The following is a 21,789-nucleotide window of genomic DNA, read 5'->3' as shown; positions in this document are numbered from 1 at the left end:
TCCAAGTGCAGGTAGTCACCCTGCTCCTCCTAAGTATCCAACGTCAGGCCTCCCGTGGACGTGGCCTCAACCCTGTCTGGCCTTAGCAATAGGGAGAGGGAGGCACAGAAGCAAGCTAGAAGCTTTGTGCCCCTGGGGGCCCAGCTGGAGGCTTCTAGAGATGGACGGCCAAGAATAGCAAAGAAGGGCAGACTTAGAGCTGGTGGTCCCTGCCAGTCCAGTAATGGGCTCCTCAGCGCCCAGCAGTCCACAGAGTCCCACCTTGTGCCAGACTCCGACCAGTTTCCCACAGCCACTGTGCTGTGCATGAAGAGTCTACAGATGAGGGGCCACTCCAGTCTCACAGCAAGCAGTGACCAGTCTGGATCTGAGGCCAGCCCTCTGTGTTCTTGGTCAGCTGCTCGACCACCCCGCCAGACCTCATGGGCAGTACTTACGCTGGCGGTTCTCTGCCAAAGAAATCAGGGTTGGTTGGTTTTAAGAAAGGGTCTCAACTCTGTAGCTCAGGCTGGCCTGAGAGATCCCAGACAAGCCCTGAAAGGTGAAGCTGAGGGGAAGGGTGTGGAAGAGAAGAAACTTAAGAGACCTCATGCTGACAGCCTGCATTTTGCCCCAATTCAATCCATGAAGGACAGCACAGGGCCCTCCAAGTCACCTGGACTGCCTAGACTGCCTCAAGAAGACAGTTTTGCTTGGAGGCCACATCAGGATGCTCATTCTAGACTGACCCTCCACGCGACTCTGGGTTAAGGCCCAGGAGCTCTGTACAGACCCAGTCCAGCCAGGCATCCACAAGGTCACGAGACAACGTACAGAAAGAAGCTGTTAAAGGCTCCCTGCCCTAGAGTGCTCTCCACAACCTCTACACCCAGTGTAAGCTGGGATAGGGCGGGGCTAGTCCAATCGACACAGGGCCCTGAGATGAAGCCCCTAAGGAAGCGGAGTTGGGGCTCATGTAAAATCACACTATAAAGACACTGCTACATGCCTGTAGGAACAGTGTGTTCCTATGCAGGGCAGGGAACACCAACCTCCCATGGGCAAGGAGGCAGATGCACAGGAGAGCCAAAAGCACCCAGCTGCCTGTGCCGTGCATGCTGCCTACAGAGCAACAGGGCATTGTGGAGGAGCTGGGCTCAAATCCCTCCTCCAACATTTGCACTCTTGGTGTCCACACTTTCTGACCTATAAAATGTCCATGAGCTAGGGGACTGTACTGAGGCCTAGGTGAGTTCTTAATTGCATTTGCTAATATCCTTTTTGTACTTAAGATCAAAAGGAAAAAGAAAAGACAAAAGCAAGCCCTGTCCCTAGATAAAGGCTTTTCAGGAAAGCCAGCTCCATGCCAAATTGGGACTGCCGGCCCTCAATGTCCTTTGAACCACTGCCTGGTCACCAGACCAGGTTTCTGAGCTCCTCTCTGGCCTGCAGTGACCACAGGGACAGTTCAAAAACGCTGTCCTCAAAATGCCCCCATGAGGCTGGCAGAAGGTTCTGGCTCCCAAGAAGCATGTCCACAGGTGTCATACCCAGGCCTTTGGGGTACCCTCAACTCCTTAGCCCAGGTAGTTCCAAGGACTCGGGGCCTAGGAAACTCTTCAGTCTGACCCTAGACATCCCAGAAGGGGTTACTTTGTCCCAGGAAGCCTAGCAACAGGCTGTGGGCTAAGTGAGGACTAGCTGGTAAGGAAAATTCCACAACGGATGATTTCTAACCATCGTCTGCCACACACCAAAGCTGGCTCAACCTTACAGGTCATTTACAAACTGTTTTGTGTGACATTTTCTTGGAGAAGGGAAAGTCCTGGAGCCTTGTCTCCCAACCAAGAAATGCAGACCTCTTCACTCTGGGAGGACTGACCTTGCCAGGTGTCCAAGGACAGGCCAGCCCGGCCCAGGCCCAGGCCCAGAGCTAGCTAGGAAGGGCAGGGGGAGCCCAAGTCTCTTCTTGGGGCCAGAGGAAAACATGGAGCTCCACACCTGCACTGTTCCCACCTCTCATATTCTAGAACAGATGGAGACAAGCAGCAACAAGTATGGACAGCATGGTAAGGGCCACATCCACATCCTGACCACCAAGTACTTCCATGAGCCCAGATGATGGCAATAACACACTCACTGTGTGTGTGTTTACGTATCTGTGTTTGTGCACATGTAGAACATGTGTATAAGTGTGTGTATATGGCAGCCAGAGGTCAAAGATTTCCTCCTCGTTTTCTATTTTCTGAGACAGGGTCTCTCTCACGAAATCCAGAGCTCACCAGCTAGGCTGGCTGGCTAGAAAGCTCCAGGGTCAGTTATGCCTGCACCCTGGTACTGGGGTTGCAAATATACACTACCACCCAACTTTTCATGGGTGCTGGGGAGCTAAAACTCAGGTCTTTCTGCTTATACAACAACCACGCTACCAAATGAGCCCCCCGCTAAATAAACCAAACCAAACAGGGCCTTGTGTAGCCTTGGCCTTGACTGCGATACATAGTTGAGGATGACCCTGAAGGTCTGTCTGATCCTAGGATCATAGGGGTCGACCACTATACCCAGTTTATGCAGTGCTAGAGACTGAACCTAGGGAGGGCTTCCAGTGTGCCAGGCAGTACTTGGAACCTATATTGTTTTAGTTCTGGCATAAAGGAAGATATATCATGATACATGAAATGTTTTTTGCTTTGTCTTGTTTTTCTTTTTTCTTTTTGGATTTTTGAGACAGGGTTTCTCTGTGTAGCTTTGGAGTCTGTCCTAGATCTCGCTCTGTAGACCAGGCTGGCCTTGAACTCACAGAGATCCACCTGGCTCTGCCTTCCGCCCGGCTTGAAATGTTTAACTGTTCTCTGAGCACCTAGTGAGTGCCAAGTGCCAGTCCCTGAGTGGGCACTGAGAATCTAGTATTAAAAGGAACAGATGCAGCCTGGACCCTCTATCCTTTCCAGCCGTTGCTGATCAAAGCTAGCATCTCCGCGTGTTTCACTTGACATAGCAACCGACCTCTTGGCCTTGGACCTCCCTGTTTCATTTGTTCCCTACACCCCCACCCACAGGGCTACCCACCACAGCAGGGCAGCTCCTGGGGCCGCGCACTGCTTCAAAGCCCACCATCACGCTCTGGGGTGGCTGCCACAACCGGCACACCCCAAGTGTCCAGCCATGCCTGGCAAAGACCCCACTGCTCCCCACAGGCTGCCTCTAAGCATCAGAGGCCCACCCACCCTCTGCCTGCCTGGCCACCAGGCGGCCACAGAGCCATCTGATCTGAGTGAAACTTCAAACTTAATGACTTTCATGCTGGTTATTTAAAACGCAATGTAATTTTCTTAAACACCCTATTATTTCCTTTGATAGCTACAAAGCTTCCCCCAATTCCATAAGCGTGTTTATTTTTAGAGAAAAGAGTGGTTTGCAGTTGGTCAGAGACCATAGGGAGAGGGAGCCCACAGAAAGCAGGGCAAGGAGTCAGTGCCAGCAGCTGGGAGGCCTCCTGCCGCTGCTTTTCCACGCCACCCATCATCAGACAGGCCCAGCCTTCCCTTCCCAGCACCTCAGCCAGTGACCCTCCTGTCCCACACTTGACAGGTCAATGTTGGGATGGGCCTTGGTGCCCTTGATGGTTCCACTTGCTGCACATGGAGCCTCCCACAGGATTCCAGGAAAGGACAAGCCTAGGGAAGGGTCCACAACACACCCTCCAGCGGCCTTTCTCCTGTTCCAGACAGTCCGCCCCAGGTAAGGCCTCGGGCCTGAAGCCTTGGCCAGCCGAGTAAGAGACATGTCTACATAGAGCAGCCTCAGGCAGTGGCTGCCCACAACTGGGTGGGTGGGTATGTGCAGCCCTGCCATTCGGGGCTCTTGGGCAAGGGAGGTGGCATGGAGGAGGGTTGGTGTGCAGAGGTCAGCTGAGCCCCACCAGTGCGGGGCGTCCTCTGGGAGCAGCTATTTTTAGGTCTGAGGCTTTCATGTGGCTGAATGATGGGAGTTTACAAAGCATCAGTAATGCGTTTCAGATGGCGGCCCAGCAGGCCAGGAGGCTGGGCCCCTGACACCAGAGACAAGTCAGAGTTACTCAGCGTCTCCGTTCTGGGTTCCCATCCCCTGTCCGTCCCTTCCCATGGCTCCTACTACCTAGTGGTGAGGCTGGTCTTGCAATAGCCTTCAAATCCCACCTGAGGCCCACCTCATCAGGCCTTTCCAGTTTATACCTATCTGAACCTCAAGAATCCTGCTGGGGCCAGAATTCCGACCCAACTGGGGACACTGAGTCCCAGAGAAGACAACAGGCCACCACAACCCCCTGCCCTCACAGGAAAACCAGCCTGAAGGGAGTGCTCCACCACCACTGACCCCAGGCCTGCTCAGACTTAATGGGGTTTGGGTAGCACTAACCATGCACATCCTGAGCCCACACCCATTATTCCCTGGGGCCCAGACCTGCCCACCCGGGCCTGGAGTCTCTGCTATACACACGTCATCTGGAAGCAGACAGTGTGGGGCCCAGACAGCTCCCCTGGCCTTGGAGAGGGAGGTGGCTGTTTTAATGGGGGATGAGGGGTTGTGAAGGAAGCGTATTTATTTGACAGCGTGTCTACTTCCTCTGATCTCCAGGGAGTTCTGGCTGTAGAGTCGGGGCCTCGAGGGAAGGCTGTGTCACCCGCTTGGCTCTGGCTCTACGGCAGAATCTGGGTGCAGTCCAGGGAGGCAGTCTCCATGGGTGGGACAGGCCACGAGAGCAGCCTCCTGGCAGGAGAAAACCAAACTCACACCCTTCCCAGCTCTGCTGAGGCAAAGGTCCCCAGCAAGTGACAGACAGATCCTCCATCCCGAGGGCCTTCACCAAAAGAAGCCCCGTGTACCAAAAGGACCCGCAGCAGCAGATGGGTACAAAATCTCTGACGAGAGCAAACCCTACTGAGTTTTGGTGACCCGAGCCTGTAACCTCAATGACCTAGGAGGCTGAAACAGGAGCAGCCCAAGAGCTGCAAGTGTCCCGGAGCGGATGCACGGCCAGCTGAGGAGACGCAGTGAGACCTTATCTCACAGAGCACGGACCGGTATGGCGGTATGGCGGCTCCTAACTACTGAGTCCAGTACTCGGGAGTAGAGGAAAGGAGGATCTTTACAAATTCCATGTCAGCCCGGGCTACATACACAGCCAGTTCCAAGTTAACCAGGGCTACACCAAGTGGGTGGGAGAGAAGAGGGGTACCTGGGAATATAGCTCAGTGGTGGAGAGGTTTTGTTTAAACCCCCAGTACCACCAAAAACAAACAAACAAAAACCCAGGAAAGTGGATGATGAGCCCACCCAGGCTGAAAAGAGCTTTCCAGTCTGAGGCCACCGACTGAAGCCATGCTCCTTTGTTTTTCTTCAGACAGGGTCTCATGTAGCCCAGGCTGGCCTTGAACTCTGGGATTAACCCCAGGGCTTTGTGCATGCTAGGCAGGCACTCTACCAACTGAGCTCCAGCTCCAGCCCGGCTACATCTTTTTAAAGTCTGCTTTTTTTGTGTGTTAGTTTTTACGCGGTTTGCTGTTGTGGGTTTTTGGTTTTCATTTTGGTTTTGTTGTTGTTGTTGTTATTGTTGTTCCAGCTGTCCTGGAACTCGCTATGTAGCCCAGGCTGGCCCTGCACTCACATCAGTCCACCTGCCTCTGCCCCCCAAGCGCTGGGATTAAAGGCGTGCACCACTAGAGTCTGTGTGTGATGGGAGGCTACAAACTGCCTAAAGGAGGCAGCAGAGACTGTTCTGGGTTCTAGGAACCTCCTCAAGTCCGGGACCTCAGAGCCTTGCTAGATGAATTCCTGATTAGAGGCCCTCCTCCACCTTGACTGGATCACCAATGGGCTGAACGACAAGAGCGCCCATCTGGGAGACTCTCGAGCCTTACACTGGCCAGCATCCTTGGGTCTCCCTAGCCCAGAGCTCACCCCTCCTGTGGTCTGCTCACATTCCTCCAATCACCCCGCCACTCCCAGTGTCCACCCTGCCCCAGCTGCCAGCTCTGCCTGCCACGGCCCTCCGCCTCCATGTCCAACCCAAACCATCTGTGGTGGGCACCGCCCTGCCCTGCCGAGGCTGCCAACCCACGGCATGTGCCCACCCCCACTCCCCAGGCTCTGGAACCAGTGAGGCCTGGGCCCCAGGGTCACAAGCAAGATCCTTACTGGCAGCCTTCCCCAGCCTCACCTCACACTCCTCAAGGACCCTGGGGTTGGGTCTGTCCAGGTGATGGAAACAAGCCCATCTAGGCCTCTCTCCTCTGCTCTGCTGTGCCCCACCCAGGGCGCCCTCCCACTCTCCGCTGCAGAGGCTTCTCTCCGGAAGCCTCCACAGCTGCCTCCACAGCTGCCCCTGCAGCCTCCTCCACTCCTGTGCCTTCTATTCAGCAAAGCAGAACCTCAGCTGAGCTGGGGCTCTGGGGCAGCAGCTCTTTGTCTCGCCAAGGACTGAGCTCTGTGGGCAGTGGTAACTTCCCATCCACGTGGCTCAACACTAGAGTGTGGACCCAAGGCTCTAACAGGCACTACTATTAGGAGATGCTGGCTGCTTGGGGGACCCCAGCCCAGCCTGAAGGATAGGAGGCCACAAGCTGCCATGGCCCACTCAATGTGGACTTCACATGTCATGTCTCATTCCCCAAAGAGAACAGAGCCCTCACATCCTTGCTTTCAGAGGGTGGCAGGTAACTTTCCCAGGGCCATCCAGCTGGGGAGTGCCATACCCACCAGTAGCAGAGGATGGACCTTCCAGACTAAATGGTTTTCCTCTTTGTGCTAAACTCCTTCCCATCTGGCTTCCCTGTCCCCACCTGCAGGAGGGTGTTGCTCAGGAATCTGAGGACTGTACAGTTGGGGGATGGTGATGTTCCTGTGACCTGATAAAACACCTGTTTCCTCCAACGGAGCCTTGTTTGTACACAGTGGCAGGAAACCCCAGTCACAAGGTGTGAGGGGGTGTGACTCTATGGTTCTGGGACCACAGCAGACCTGAGGAGGCTCAAAGGGACTGTGGCTCCCCGCCCTCCTCGGCAACCTAATCTAACCCCAGCAGTTATAGGACTTTAAACTGGCACCCCCAGAATGCTTAACAGTTCAACTCACTCTTGCTGCTTTCAGGGACAGGGGAGCTCTGTGGTCTCTATAGAGTACACCCTCCACCGCACCCTCCTGTAACTGCACCCCAACCCACGGCTCAGATACAACCACAGATCCAGGCAGAGATGGAGCAGAAAACTGGGTCCTACTGGTCCTGGCAACCACCCCATCAGGGCTTTGTGTTGGCCTCTGAGCCTGAGGATACAGTCTCTCTGCCCTGGTGAGCTAGCTCCTCCTGCCCTCCCAGAGGAGTCAGAAGCAGCCCTGAGTTGTAGCTATCCCTGCCCAGGGCAGGATAGCCCAGCTCTAAGTGGGAGTTTGCATGGCAGGCTTCCTGCCCCCGATAACAGCAGTAAGATGCAAGGCACCCTCAGAAATTTCCAGCTTAGGGACAGAGGAGAGGCAGCAAATAGCCCAAATGCTACCCCAATCCTTCACAGCCCTCCCAGGCTTCAAAGAAATGCAGTTCCTGGGAACTTCAAGTCCCACTGCCCACCCACTGAGTGCAAAGCAACAAAGACAAAATGTCACTTCAGCCCAGGGGCACTCAGGCTTTGTACCCGCTGGGGACAATCGCAGACTCAAAACCTACAGTGAATGACCTGGGGCTGCACTGTTTCCTGGTCCCAGAATGACTCTGGATGTGTGCTCTGGGAGCATCATCCAAATGGACGCTGAGGTAAAGAACTGTAAGCAGATGCATGGGCGGCGCCTGGGGGCGACACCTCCACAGAGCTCCACAAACCAGGAGCCTGTGTGTGCAGGGCCAGGAAAAAGCCTGCCAGTGGTTCAGCAGCCAAAGACGGAGATCTCTTCTCCCCTTTCCTTACAAAACCTGATTCCCTCACATTCTCAACGACAGCTTTGTATGGACTAAACCTTGGTGGGGGAGGGAGAGGGGCTTTCAGGAATACTGCATCCCACCCAAGAACCCCCTGAGGCGGGGCAGGTGCCAGGTAGGAGCCTGGCAGCCTGAGCCCTATACCTTCAGGGTTCAGACAACCAGAACTCTCTGGCCCAAAGAGGAAGCACAGCCCTCTAGATGGGAAGCCATGTGAAGGCCGATGAGCCACTCCTGGGCCCAGGAGAGCCACGATCAACCATGGCCAATGGCTGCCCCCAAGTGCCCTGGCCCCTCTCTGGCAAAGTTGCACACCCTCACTCTACTTCTAGAAGGGTGCTTCCTAGTCCACTGTCCAGAAGGGAAGCCAGGAGACATTAACAGAAGGACACAGCAAGTGCCCTAGAGAACAGCGCCCACTGCCTTGGTCTAACGAGCTGCCAGGTAGCCAAGGCCCTGAGCATGACTGGTCAGAGGTTCCTGAAGTAATGCCGAACAAGGAAAGAGGTGGTGCCCACACGAAGAGCTGAGGAAGAGACAGCAAGATGAGGGCATGAGTGCGAAAGTCGGAGGCAGGCACGGGGGGCGGGGGGAGTGGGCGGGGGACCCTCTAGGTGTGGGCCCCACAAGGACATGGAGCCAGCTGCTGTGGGGGAGGGGGAAGATGGGGAGCCTCAGCACTCAAGCTGTGGTAGGCAGTTTAGACTTCCTCCATGAGCAGTGGAAGTCCTAAGTGGTCCAATGAGGCAAGAGACGAGATCTGACCCAGGTCCCTAAGGCACCCTTTCACTAGTATGTGACTGTTGGTTAAGGTATGGGTCAGGGACGGAGAGCAAGGCAAGGGGACCCTGGAGGAGGCATCTGCTGCCATCCAGAAGACAGCAACAGGGTGGGCATTGGGCGGGTGGCATGACAAAGTCCAGAATAGGGGGGTCTGAGATGTCTCTGGAGACACATCCCTGATCCACATAGCTTTCTGGAGGGAGGCCCCAGTGCATGCTGGGCCCTTCCTTGTCCTCTTCTGTTGAACACCCAGTGGCTTACAATACTGCTCACTGGAGTCCCTCACAGTCAGAGCTGGGCATTCCTGGGGCCAACCCTGCTTATGGTCATGTGGCACCCTGATGCCACACTCCACCTAACTCCCCCAACAAGCTTCACTGTGACCTAGACTGGTACTACCGCTAAGGCTTGCAGGAAACCCTCTCTGTGGGGCGGCTGGATGGTAGGGACTTCTCCTCACCTAGCTCCGACGGGAGCACACAAGGCAACGGTACCTCCTTCCTGGGCTCCCAGGAGTCCTGCTCCACCAAGGGTTCACTGCACGGCTTTCAGCCTGGACCTCAACTCAGGAGCACAGAGGGAGTCCAGGGGCCCAAGGATGCGTCCTGTCTCCCCCTTCAGCCTCCAAACGGGAAGGGCAGTTAGGCCCACCAGATGAGCACCTATACAAGTACCAGAGACCTGCGGGGACTAGGAACACGGAATGTGACCTCTGCCATGGACAAAAGCCTCAGCTTTAAAAAACAAAACAAAAAAAAAATTTGAGACATAAGTCACGTACCATAAAACGCACCACTTTAAAGCGTCCAATTCTGTGGCTTTTAGTAGCTATGGAAGGCTGTGCACCAGTCACCACAAGCCCATTCTGACATCTTCGTCACCCCAAAAGGAACCCCACAGCCACTAGCGATCAGCCCCCTTATTCTCAACCATTTCAATTATTTGTGATTCCAGCTCATAGGCTCCAACAAGAGCCCATAAAAGCCGGGCGGTGGTGGCGCACGCCTTTAATCCCAGCACTAGGGAGGCAGAGCCAGGTGGATCTCTGTGAGTTCGAGGCCAGCCTGGTCTACAGAGCGAGATCCAGGACAGGCTCCAAAGTTACACAGAGAAACCCTGTCTCGAAAAACAAAAAACAAAACGAAACAACAACAAAAAACAACCAAGAGAGCCCACAGAAGGGGCCAAAGATTCATGCTGCCTCTGTCCTGTTCAGGATAGCACCATCATGCAAAGCCCTTTGCCTGAGGTTCCCTAAGGAATGACACCTTACTCAGCCCAGCACCCACCCCCAGAGCCCAGCCTAGTGCATCAGCTCACTCCCCACTCTCCCTACCCCAACCCTGTTCTGAGTCTGAAATCAGAGGAAACAAGACAAAACAGAGGCGGAGGCCTGCTGCCCAGCCCGGCACCAGAGCCTGAGTTTGATCCCTGGGACACACATGAAGGAGAAAAACAGCTCCCCCAAGTTCTCTGAGCCGACACACACGCAGCAGCATGCATGCGTGTGTAGAAACAAAAACCCACACAATCCCCGGCTATTGGTCCAGACCACTGTCTACAAGCCAACAGGAGATGCCTCACCAACACTGATGAAGGAGTCAACTTTGATCAATTTCCCATTCCTGGAGAAGGTGTAAAAGACGCCAAAACACCAAAAAAGCTACTTGGGCAAGAGGTGAGAGTCTGTGTTCCACGGCAGTTGGCTGTGACTCAGAATTTGGCTCACTGCTCTGGGCAAGGCTCAAGCTGGCCTGTTTAGATGTCTCCAATGTGGTAGCCACGTGGGCAGAGAAGCTCCCTGGAGCAGGCTTTCCCTAATATCTAGGGAGGTCTACCCATTGGTCTTCAGCATCTCAGCATAACCACTGATCTCCTGTATGCCCTCAGGAAAGGCCGGGTAAAGAGAGAGGAGGCCTGTGTCCAAGGCCAGTCGGCAGGGCATGAGTGGCTTACTGTCTGTATTCCTACAGAGGGGTGTGGGAAAGAATCAGCTTTGGCAAATGACTCCCTGCCCCAGGGCCCTTGCAAGGCACTCCTTACCTGTTAGGAGAATGAGGGCGTCTTTCCCAGCACCACACAAGTGAGCCTTGAAGTCAGGTGACCAATGTGCTCCCAAAACATGGGGTGACCAACTTTGCTTTGTAAACCCAAACTCTACTTGAAACACCCACACTTCACAGGTTGCAAGCTACTCTTACTTTTTTTAAACTTATATTTGCTCTGTGTTCTGTCAGATTTGCTTAAGAGACTCTCTCGAGCCAGGAAGATGGCTTAGCAGCTAAAAACCCTGTGTAACCCTGATGATCTGAGTTAGATCCTCAGAACCCATGTCAGAATGGAGAGAACAGACTTCACAGAGTTATCCTCAGAGTGTGCATGCCCTCATATGCATCACACACACACACACACACACACACACACTAAAAGACAGTCTCTCTACACTCATGTACATCTATCCCCCTAACCCAGCACCCCTCCAATACAAGCCCCTGCCTCTGTCTTTCTAGCCCTGCTCAGGAGCTTTTGCCATGGTCAAGAAAATCAGTACCACAGCCTGTCCTCCACCTCCTGTGTTACCAGAAGACAGTGGCTGACAAGGCAGGCAGGGGACAGTGACACACAGCTGTCCATCTGCTGCACCTCGAGAAGGACTCCAAAACAAAAGTCCGCATAGCCCTAAGCTAGGTGAGTGCTACTGGTCCTGACTGTGGGGACCCACCACCGTTCCCCTGCTCACGGTCCTCCCCAGTCCCATCACCCTTACCCGCAGGCTGAATAGCCCTCCCACCCACCACTGGCAGCTCTAGGCATCTCCTGTCTCTGGCTCAATCTATGAGTGAACCCCCAAATCACACTGCCCTCTCCCTGTGTTGCTGTGCAGTCCTGAAAGACCGCCCTGCCAGGCAGATCCTGGGGGGCTCTGCCTTTTGTCTACTCATGGTTACCACAGTGAGCCTAGGCCCAGCCCAAATAATGCTTGCCAGTGATTTCAAACTGGTAGGTTATGCCAGCTGGCCCCCAGCTCAATGGCTTTACACCCACTAGGGGATTTTAAAAGGTTGTCTTTGTTAAGCATTGCTTGTACAAGGCACAAGTCTCTGGAGCAAGTGACAGTGTCCGGAGCCAGCCACCTCTTCGTATACAAGAGAAGCACTTCAGACACCAAGCCACCCCAGAGCAGAAAGGCAGGCGGACAGACCGCACAGCCGGCACGCACAGCTTACAGGTGAAGAACGGGAGTCCATCTCTAGAGGGTACCAGGTTCTCCTCTGCTAAGTGGCCCAGACTCCCCACCTCACCCTCCTAGCAGGGAACCTTAGGCAAAGCTTGTTTCTGGAGAATAGCCTGCATCCATCTTCTCGCCTCCCACCAGCCTCACTAGGGAGCTGCTTTTTAGAACGACCCTTCTTGTAGTTATTCTGTCTTCTCCATGGACCCTGCGACTAGCCATCAGAGCCTCTAGCCTGGGGAACCTGCACTGGGCTTGTGGCTATACCCAACAGACCTCCATGCTTTCCATACACCCTAATCCCCAACTGAGGACAGTCCGGAAAACCAGCACTTTTCAAAAACAGCGTTTTGCTGCTACCCAGCTCAGAACCAGCTCGCCACACTTTACCTGCAGCAAAGGGCCAAAGGTCTGGCTCACGATGAGCACGACCACGTCACAAAGCCTGACCCCTAACCAACACTCGTGAGTTGTAGCACTTTTAGCAAACTCTTCCTGGTGTGTGTGAGGCCAGGCCAGGCTGCTCAAAACCCACACCGTGTGGCAAGGGTCCCTAGCAAGGGCCTATGTATGGCCAGTAAGGACAGTGGACCGGTGAAGGTAACTCCTGAGGCACAGCTAGGAAACGGAAAAGATTAGGTCGACCCATTCTTCTCACCCGAGCTCCCTTGCTTCCCTGGAGAAAGCTAACCTTGCTTCTCTGGAGAAGGCTAACCGCAAAGCTCTTATTCAAAGCACGCACATCACGATAGGGAAGCATATCAACTCCAAACAGGTTTCAGAAGACCCCGACCCCCAACCCCAGCATGGTCCAACACAGGCACCTGCTTGAGCAAGCTGGGAAGAAAGACAGGCCCACCACAGGGGAGAAAGAGCGGAGAGCAAGCACGTCAGAGTTCTCCTTTTGGGTCAGACTCCACTGAGTGTGAACTGGAAAAGCGCATCTAGGAATTCTCATCCGGGCAGAAGTCCCTTTTTGTCCAAGCTTCATCTGCATAGGCAAGGAGGTAGCCAGTCCATTACAGTGCCTGACTTCTGGGGTCACTTACCAGCGGGGGTTGAGACTGGGGGTGCTGCCCTGCTCCCGAGGCCGGTGGATAGTGCATGAGCAGATTGAAGGCAGAGTAGACGGTCTCTTTGTACATGCCGCTGGCACACTCCGGGGCCTTCAGGCCTGGAAAAACCACAGCTGGGTCAGACACCAGCCCAGCCAGCTGCTCCTAAGGGCTGAAAGCTGTCTGATCAAGAGAAACACAAAAAAACTGCCAAGGGGTCCCCTTCAGGTTCGTGACTTGACCGGCGAACGGGTGAGAATATCCGCAATGCCAAGTTTTGGGGGAAAGACCCAGAGTCCAGGCCTCCACTTAGCGGCCGGGACTTGACTCCTCACCCCGCCCTCCGCCTGGGAACCTTAGCCAAGGCTTGCTCCCCAAGGCAAAGGATTAGTCAGTCACCTGGGCTGGAGGGGAGGCGGAGATGGCGGGGGTCTGTTTACTCCTATAAAGGTCAGGGCACCGGAAGTGACTCTAGCTCAGCGGCGCCCGGGAAACCCGCCCCCCACTCCCCCACCCCGGGTTCTAGCGCCTTGCCGAGCCGCGCAGAACTCACCGTCCTCTAGGGACTCGGGAAGTTTGTCCGGGAAAAGTCTCTGCGAAGTGTGCTCTCGTCCGAGGGCCTGCAGAGCGAAGGAGACGGGTCGTGAGGGGCGGAGGAGACACAAGGGGATCCCGGGATGGAACCCACGAGGGCGGCGGGCGCGGGGGGGGGGGGGCGGGTCCGCACGATCCCAACCCGGGACGAGGCCCTCCGGGGAGGAGCGGGCCGGGCTCACCTCGGGCGCTCCCTCGGCCTCTCCATGCACCCGGACTCCGGAACCCGGGACCCCGGCGCTCGCGGCCGCGCCCTCGGACTCATTCACCAGTGAGGACTTGAGCTCGGCCAGGTCCCGCTCGGGGCCCGCGGCGCTGTCGCGGCTCTTGTCGTCCTGTTCCTCGCCTTCGTCTTGGAAGGCCAGCAGCTCGTCGGGCGCGCCGAGGTCGTCGCCTGCACCCGCACCGCCCCCGCCCGAGTCCAGCTGCGGCATGGTGCGCTGCGCCCGCCGGGGCGCCGGGTGCGGGGCGCGGAGGCGGCCCGGGAGGCGGCGAGCCCAGGGTGCGGAGCTCCGAGCCCGGAGCGCGGCGGGCGGAGCGCGCGCTGACTCCGCCTGAGCGGCCAGTGGGCGCGGGGCACAGCGGCTTCGGGAGCTGGCGGGTCGGAACATCAAAGGCGCCGCGGGCAGAGAGCCGGGGGCGGGACGGGCGCCGGGGCGGGGCCCAGGTGGGAGGGGCTAGCGCGCCAGGCCCCGCCCCTCCTCTCCCTGGAGAGACCCGGACAGGCCTACTGGGCATAGACTTAAAGGGCTCGCTCTCCTCGAGCTATTCCCAGCCTGAAATCCATCGCGTAACTGTAGGACTCCGCTTCCTTACCTACAAGATAGTCACAACTTGCGCCCGAGTTTCTCCTCCAGCTGCGGAGAATACTTTTTTTTTTAAGACCCATGGGATATGTAGGTGGCTTGGAACCCTGGTGTGAACAGCGTCCTGTGCTTGATCTGGAGGCTTCCTAGGGGTCCAGGCTGCTGCAGGTTGGACCCAGACACACACACACACACACACACACACACACACACACACACACACACACGCACGCACGCGCACACACACACACACACACACATCCCTGCCTCTTTCACTGCTCCGACCAGGGACCTTATTCCAGACCTCCCACCAACATAGGCACAAGCATTCGCGCCTCACGCTTATTGAGCGCCTGTTGCACGCGCAACTCAAACACTGAAAATATATGACAAGTGGCGGCTCCGAGACGCAGAGGACGAGGAAGGACCGTGGCCACGCACGCGAGTTCTCCAGGCACTCACCAGCCCGCCAAGACTTTCCCAACTTAAGTTCGAAGCCTAGAACCTGCTGCTCAGGAACTAAGATTTCCGGCGGCCACGTGGGCCACGCGATTCGGTCTTGGGCTCTTCAGGCAGCAACTCAATCCGAGAAGTTGCATCCCGGAGCCCATTGACCCTAAGGCTAGTTAGGGCCGCGTCTTCAGTGGCATCTCCTTGGCACCCAGGGCCGTATCCACGCGGACCTCCAGGACACGGGTGGCCTTGGCCGGCCACTGCTTCTGCAAGACACTAGGCCCTTCGGAAAGCGATGCAGTAAACTGAAGGCGCACACACCTCCGCCCCAAGCACGTCTCGGTTTGGGAGTCCGTGTGGACCCTTCCACCTCTTGCTAGAGCAGTTGGAACAGAGGGCAATTTGTGGAGGAGGACACTAGCCGCCTCTCCGGCTCCGGGCCCCACAGGACCCCTGGCAGCGGCGCAAACCGGCCGGAAGACAGCCGCACCGCCCCTCCCGGTCCAGGCCCAGCCTGCCTGGCCAAGGATCAAAGAGACAGAGCCTTGCTTCTCGGCGCTCAGATCCTATCAGCGCCCTGCCAGCGGGGCTTCTGGGTCCTCCAGCTCCCGCCCGGGTTGCCCATTTCCCCCTTCCCCAGAGCTGGGGGACTTGGCCATTAGTGCTCAGCTTGGCAATAGAGATGCGGTGCAGACCCCGCCCTTGGCGCCTCTCGAGTCTTCCCGCAGGTGCCAGCTTGCAGCTGATTTTGACCCTATCCTCTCTAGATTGAGGGAGGGCAGGGGCTCCAGTGGAAAGCTACAGGAGAGGAACGGCGGCGAGGCCTCCCCGACCTCAGCTTCGAGGCTGTCGGCGATGGTTTTGGGGTGAGCTCCTCTCTGAGAAAGTTGCACAGGAATTGAGATTATCTTAAACCCAGGCACTGTGGATCCTCCTGTGTTTATGGGAGACTCCAGTTCTGGCAAAGTCACTTCCGTGCTGGTTGGCAGACCATGATGTCCCAACTGACACAGGCCATTGGGGGGTCAAATTTCTCTCTATCCACGAAGAAAAGTCAGGGACGGGGTCGTGTGATCCCCGCCCCCCCCCGATAATTTTTTTTTTCCCCTAGCTTGGTATTGCCCTTTTATCAAAGAGCAAGCAAGGCGCTTCCACTTTATTGGTGCAATAGCCTGTCCTGAAATGGTGGTGAAAAGGGAATTTTTTATATGCCCTTATTTGGCAAAAGAAAATATACTTTTTCCTGATTTCTTCGCCCTCTCACCCTCAAGTGTCTTTGGACGACTTATAGAGCTGTGAAATCCCCCAAGCCTGGGAACCACTGCCCTGAGGGATCCTGGCTCCCAGCCTCACCCCATCCTGATGAGCAGTGACTAGGAGGAGTGAGGGAGACCAGGAGCTTGAGGAGGGGGAGGCCTGGGGTAGAAGGGCTGAGCTCACATCCACATCTGAGCTCAGTCTAGAGGCTTGCTGAGGAGCCGCTACTGTGCACTCAGACAAGATGGTGGGCAGGAGAACAGGCACAGTGGGATCCGAGGACCTGGAGCAGTCAGGATGGCTGGGGGGGTGGGTGAGGTGGGGGTGGTGGAATTCATCAGGGTGTGGAAAGTCCCAGGGTTTGGAGAGCTAACCCGGAGAGCTAACCCAGCCTGGGCTACACAGTGAAGTGCTGTCTGAAGAAAATGAATGAATGAACGAATGAACAAACAAACAAACAAATAAATAAATAGATGGGCAGGTATCCCCCGCAGGAGCCCCTTGCCCAGACAGAGCGAATTCCTTGACTATCACCTGACAGATGGCTTCATATACCAGTGATTACAGTTTGCCAGCATCCTTAGGAGCTAGCTGCACACATATCATCTCATTTAATCATTACTGAACCCTGCAACACAGGGACAATTGTCCCCATTTTACTAATGAGGAAACTCAAGCTCAGAGAGGTTGTGTGAGTCACCCAAGGTGTCACAGCTTCCAAATGAGGGTGCTGAGCTGAGCTTCCAGCTCCTGGTGGTCAGAGTCCAGAACCTAACTGACTGCCACACTTAGATCCCAGTCAGGTCTCAGAGAAAGGGTTTCTCAAGACAGGGTTTCTCTGGGTAGCTCTGGCTGTCCTAGAACATCTTTTGGAGACCAGGCTGGCCTCCAACTCACAGAGATCTGCCTGCCTCTGCCATCGGAGTGCTGGGAAGGAACTTCTTATTGGTTGTGTAGCATTGGCAAACAAAATGCTGAGGAACCAGGAATGGCTAATAGAAGATCCTGATTTTGAGGATGATTCTTATTTCATGGAAAGGCTATGGAGAGGACTAGAGGCTAGGGGTGTGGCTTTGTTGGTAGAATGCTTGCCTAGCATGGGGGAAGCACTGGGTTTGATCCCACATAGACTGAGGGTGGTGGCTCATGCTTACAATTCTAGAACTCAGTAGACATATGTAGGGAGGTCAGAAGTTCATGGTCATCCTGGACCCACTACATAGGACCCTGTCTCAAAGGGGTAAGGGGATCTTCTCTCAAAATGTGTCTCAGCGGCCAAGCCCTTTGGTGGCTACTCCCGTGGAAGTTCCCAGAGAGTTGGAGGACCAGTCTAGCTGTGGGGGAGATCCAAATTTTCTGTGGCCAAGCCACAAGTGGTAAGAACCAAACAGACTTCATCGTTATGTAAATGAACCAGGTGAATTTGATGGGCCTCAGAGGCAGGAGTCAAAGGACCCCCCTGGAGTTTCTACCCCGGGGGACCTGGGTGTTGATCTAGGCCTGCCTCTCCTTCATGCTAGTGTGAGGCTGGGTGAATCACTGTCTCCTAGTAAAGAGTTCCGCACAAAGCCTGGCACATTCCAGGGCTCTAATAAATGGGTGCTTGTGAGCTAGATATTTTTCGGAAGTTGTTAGGCTAATTGGCTCTTCATGTAATGCCATGTAAATCATCTGACTGTTCTCATGGCCTGAGCCCACTTAATCATAGCTAAGGCTGAAAATACACATTTCCTCTCCTTTCCTTTCAAGTTCCTTTAACATGAAAGGCCCTCATGAACTCTCTGACCTTTCCTAACAGGGAGATCCTTGAAATGCGGCATTTCCAGAAAATGGCTCAAAGGAGCCCCAGACGGATTGAGTAAATTAGAGCAGGGAGAGACTCTGGAGCAAGCAGAGGGCAGCCCTCTTCCTGCCTGCCAGCCCACTTGCCAACCTGTTGGGACTTGCCAGGAGCCGCCTGCAGAGTGGTTGCAGGCTCCGGGTAGGACCGTTCCCCATGGGCAAACTTCTCTCGGGCCAGAGCTGGACACACAGTCCCTGAGGCAAACTGTGGTCTGTTCCTAGAAACTCTCTGGACGCTAGGTAGTCTCTTTCGGTGTGTAAGGGGGGATGTGTGTGTTAAGGGGGAATGTGTGTGTGTGTCAGGGTGTGTAAGAAGGGATGTGTATGTAAGGGTGTGTGTGTAAGGGTATGTGTGTGTGAGGGTGTGTGTGTAAAGGGGGATTGTATGGCCACACATCAGCAATGATACAGTGGCGCAAGGCAGCTGCCTAGAAATGGAGCAGGAAGTGATAGGGAGTCATTTTTTCCTTCATAAAGAAGGATGAGGCCTGGGATGTAGCTGGGTTGGTAGAGTGCTTGCCAAGCATGGCTCAAGCTCTGGCTTTAGTCCGCAGCACCACATAAGCTGAGGATTCCTCGTCAGCCATCGTAGTTTAATTGGTGAGCTCCAGATCCATGAGATATCCTGTCTGGAGGTTAACAGCTCCTGGGAATGACCTCTGAGATTGTCCTCTGGCCTATACACACACACACACACACACACACACACACACACACACACACACACACACACACGTTTTTTAAAATATGAGGGCTGGTTAAAAGCACTGACTGTGCCTGGTGGTAGTGGTGCATGCCTTTAATCCCAGCACTCTCAAGGCAGAGGCAGGTGGATTTCTGTGAGTTCGAGGCCAGCCTGGTCTACAGAGCAAGAGCCAGGACAGGCACCAAAACTACACAGAGAAACCCTGTCTTGAAAAAACCAAAAAAAGAAAAAAGAAAGAGAGAAATCAGTACCACAGAGGGCCTGTTACCACTGTTTCCCACAGGCCAAATCCCATACTGAATTCCTAATAAATGGGCTTGGAATTCACTCACCAGAAGAAATGGTCTAGGTCAGAAGCTCCAAGGTAAGCCTGGGGTGTTTGCCATGTGCACTGGTCACCCTAATACTGGATAGGCCCAGGCCTGTGCCAGGATCCCCAATCTACCAGGGGCTTGTGGAGCAAATCCAAGTAATTCCTGTGTGTTCTCTGGGCCCGGAATTATCCAGAAACTGCAGGTATCCCTTACATGGTTTCGGGGATGCAGTGAGGGGTCCACAGACATGAGCCTAGAGCTGAAAGTCAAGAAGCATTATAAGAAGGGGGTGCTAGGGTTGGGGATTTAGCTCAGTGGTAGAGTGTTTGCCTAGCAAGCGCAAGGCCCTGGGTTCGGTCCTCAGCTCCAGAAGAAAAAAAAAAAGAAAAAAAGAAGGGGGTGCCAAGTGGTGGTAGTGCACGCCTTTGATCCCAACACTTGGGAGGCAGAGGCAGACAGAGCTCTGTGAGTTCAAGGCCAGCCTAGTCTACAGAGGGAGTTCCAGAATAGCCAAGGCTACACAGAGAAACCCTAACTTGAAAAACAAAAACAAAAACAAAAAGGAGGTGTGCCTGTAACTTCAAGAGAGACACCATATGGACACTGGTTTGGGCTTCCCAGGCCTCCTGAATGTCTCATAAGGCAAAAAGCATCATTAGCTATTTGTCAGTCTGTCTGTCTGTTTGGTGTGGACAGTATGCTCCTATCTAACCCACACTGCCTTGTAACTTACTATAAATCCCTCCTACTTCAGCCTCCCAAAGGCTGCGATGGTAGGTGTGAACCATCACTCCTCCTTAAGATCTTTATTCTTTTTCTCTCTCTCTCTCTCTCTCTCTCTCTCTCTCTCTCTCTCTCTCTCTCTCTCTCCCTCTCTCTCTCTCCTTTCTAGGTACCCAAGAATGACCTTCAGCTCCCACTTTTCTGAATACTGGAGTTACAAATCTCTACCACATGTATATGGTGCTGGGAGTGAACTCAGGACTTCATGCTTGGGCAAGCACTGTAGCAACTCTACCAGATTTCCACCAGTCCTAGTCAGGGCCTCTATTAAACACCATGACCGAAGCAAGTTGGAGAGAAAAAAGGTTTATTTGGCTCACATTTCCATATCATAGTTCATCGTTGAAGGAAGTCAGGATAGGAACTAAGCAGGGCAGGATCCTCGAGACGGAGCTGATGCAGAGGCCATGGAAGGAGGCTGCTTACTGGCTTGCTCTTTATGGCTTGTTCAGCCTGATTTGTGATAAAACTCTAAGAGCTCCAGCCCAGGGATGGCCCCACCCACAGTGGGCTGGGCCCTCCCCTGTCAATCACTAATTAATTATAGTAGGATCTTATGGAGGCATTTTCTCAATTGAGGCTCCCTCCTTGCAGATAAATCTAGCTTGTGTCAAGTTGTCATGAAACACACCACCAGCATACCACCCTAGATCACTATTCTTTCAGTGTTTTTATCAGGAGGGCTGCCATGCTATGAGGCCATAGGACAATTTTTCGTTGGTTGGTTTTCTCATTCCACTTTATTTTTGAGGCAGAATCTGCCATTTCTGGTTTTGTACTGTACTCCAGGGTGGCTAGCCTTGGAGGGTTTTTTGCGAGGTGGGGGGCGGGGGAAGTGGTGTTCAAAGCAGGGTTTCTCTATGTAGCTCTGGCTGTCCTGGAATTTACTCTGTAGACCAGGCTGGCCTCGAACTCACAGAGATCCGCCTGCCTCTGCCTCCTGAGTGCTGGGTTTAAAGATGTGTGCCACCCTATCTTTTTTACATGCGTTCCGAGGATTTAAACTCAGGTCACCGAGAGTGCGTGGTAAGCACTTCCATCCACTGAGCCATCTCCGTGGCTCCTGTGGCTTTTGTTTGTTAGTTTGCTTCCTTGTTTTTTGTTTAAAATTGTTATTACATTTATTTACTTATTTGTTTGTTTATTTATTTAATGTGAGCCAGGTGCTAGTGTTCGAACGTGGAGACCTGTGCACAAACTGCAGAAGTCGGTTCTTTCCTTCCACCATCTGGGTTCTAGGAATTGAACTCATTGTTGTTGTTATTATTATTATTATTATTATTATTATTATTATTATTGTGTGTGTGTGTGTGTGTGTGTGTGTGTGTGTGTGTACTATGACACACTCAGAGGTCAGAGGACAACTCTGTGGAGCTGGTTCTTTCTCTTCCTACCTTTTGGGTCTCTAGGGTTGAATTCCAATCACCAGGCACAGGGAGCAAGCATCTTTACAGGCTGGACCACCTCACTGACTCCAGTGGACCTTTCATCTGTGCCTTTTCTGAGTGTAAATAGGACCCATGCACATTGTTGTGACTAACACGTGCTTTCCACCAGAGGACGCAGCCGTTGCACAAAGGTCCAGCATGGTTTTCAAGCTCCTGGAACACCGGGGTAGCATTTCAGCTTGTTGGTTGGCATCTCTACGGTGTTGGAGAGGTCTGTGTGTTTTTAAGACCATTGATGATCTTTCCTAATCCCCAAAGCCTCCCACCTTTGCAGGTCTGCAGGGTCCTTTTTCCCTTTAGGGCTCCCATGGGCCTCTGCACTGAAGATGCTCAAGACATCCCAGGCCCTCGGGTTAATCCCTGGGTCTCTCGTCCTCTGGTGGCTGTGTCTTTGCCTCTTGGAGATCAAGAGCTGGATTCTGGTCCGGCATAGTGACACAGGTCTCTGACTCCAGTTGCAGAGGAGTCGAACGCAGGAAGGTCTTGAGTTTAAGGCTAGTCTGGGTTATATAAGACGTCCAGGACAGTTATAGGCTACAGAGCAAACCCCTGTCTCCAAAGGGAAAGGAAAAGTAAAGATTAAAAAGGG

General features: G+C 54.1%; 1 protein-coding gene across 1 annotated transcript in view; it reads right to left on the bottom strand.

Annotated features, from left to right (window-relative positions):
- The window catches only part of Tcf7 (transcription factor 7), a 35,564-nt gene extending 20,993 nt beyond the window's left edge, over positions 1 to 14,571 (bottom strand). The window contains 3 exon segments of the mRNA XM_052757888.1: positions 12,992 to 13,116; positions 13,551 to 13,617; positions 13,774 to 14,571. Of these exon segments, the coding sequence (XP_052613848.1) occupies positions 12,992 to 13,116; positions 13,551 to 13,617; positions 13,774 to 14,202 (621 nt within the window). The 5' untranslated portion in view covers positions 14,203 to 14,571.
- Between the last annotated feature and the right edge of the window lie 7,218 nt (positions 14,572 to 21,789).

This window comes from Peromyscus californicus, unplaced genomic scaffold (assembly GCF_007827085.1).
Source record: "Peromyscus californicus insignis strain IS unplaced genomic scaffold, ASM782708v3 Scaffold_3__1_contigs__length_106647218, whole genome shotgun sequence".
NCBI lineage: Eukaryota > Metazoa > Chordata > Mammalia > Rodentia > Cricetidae > Peromyscus > Peromyscus californicus.
Note: the sequence above shows the minus strand (reverse complement) of the source record. Positions and strands in the feature narration are given on the sequence as shown.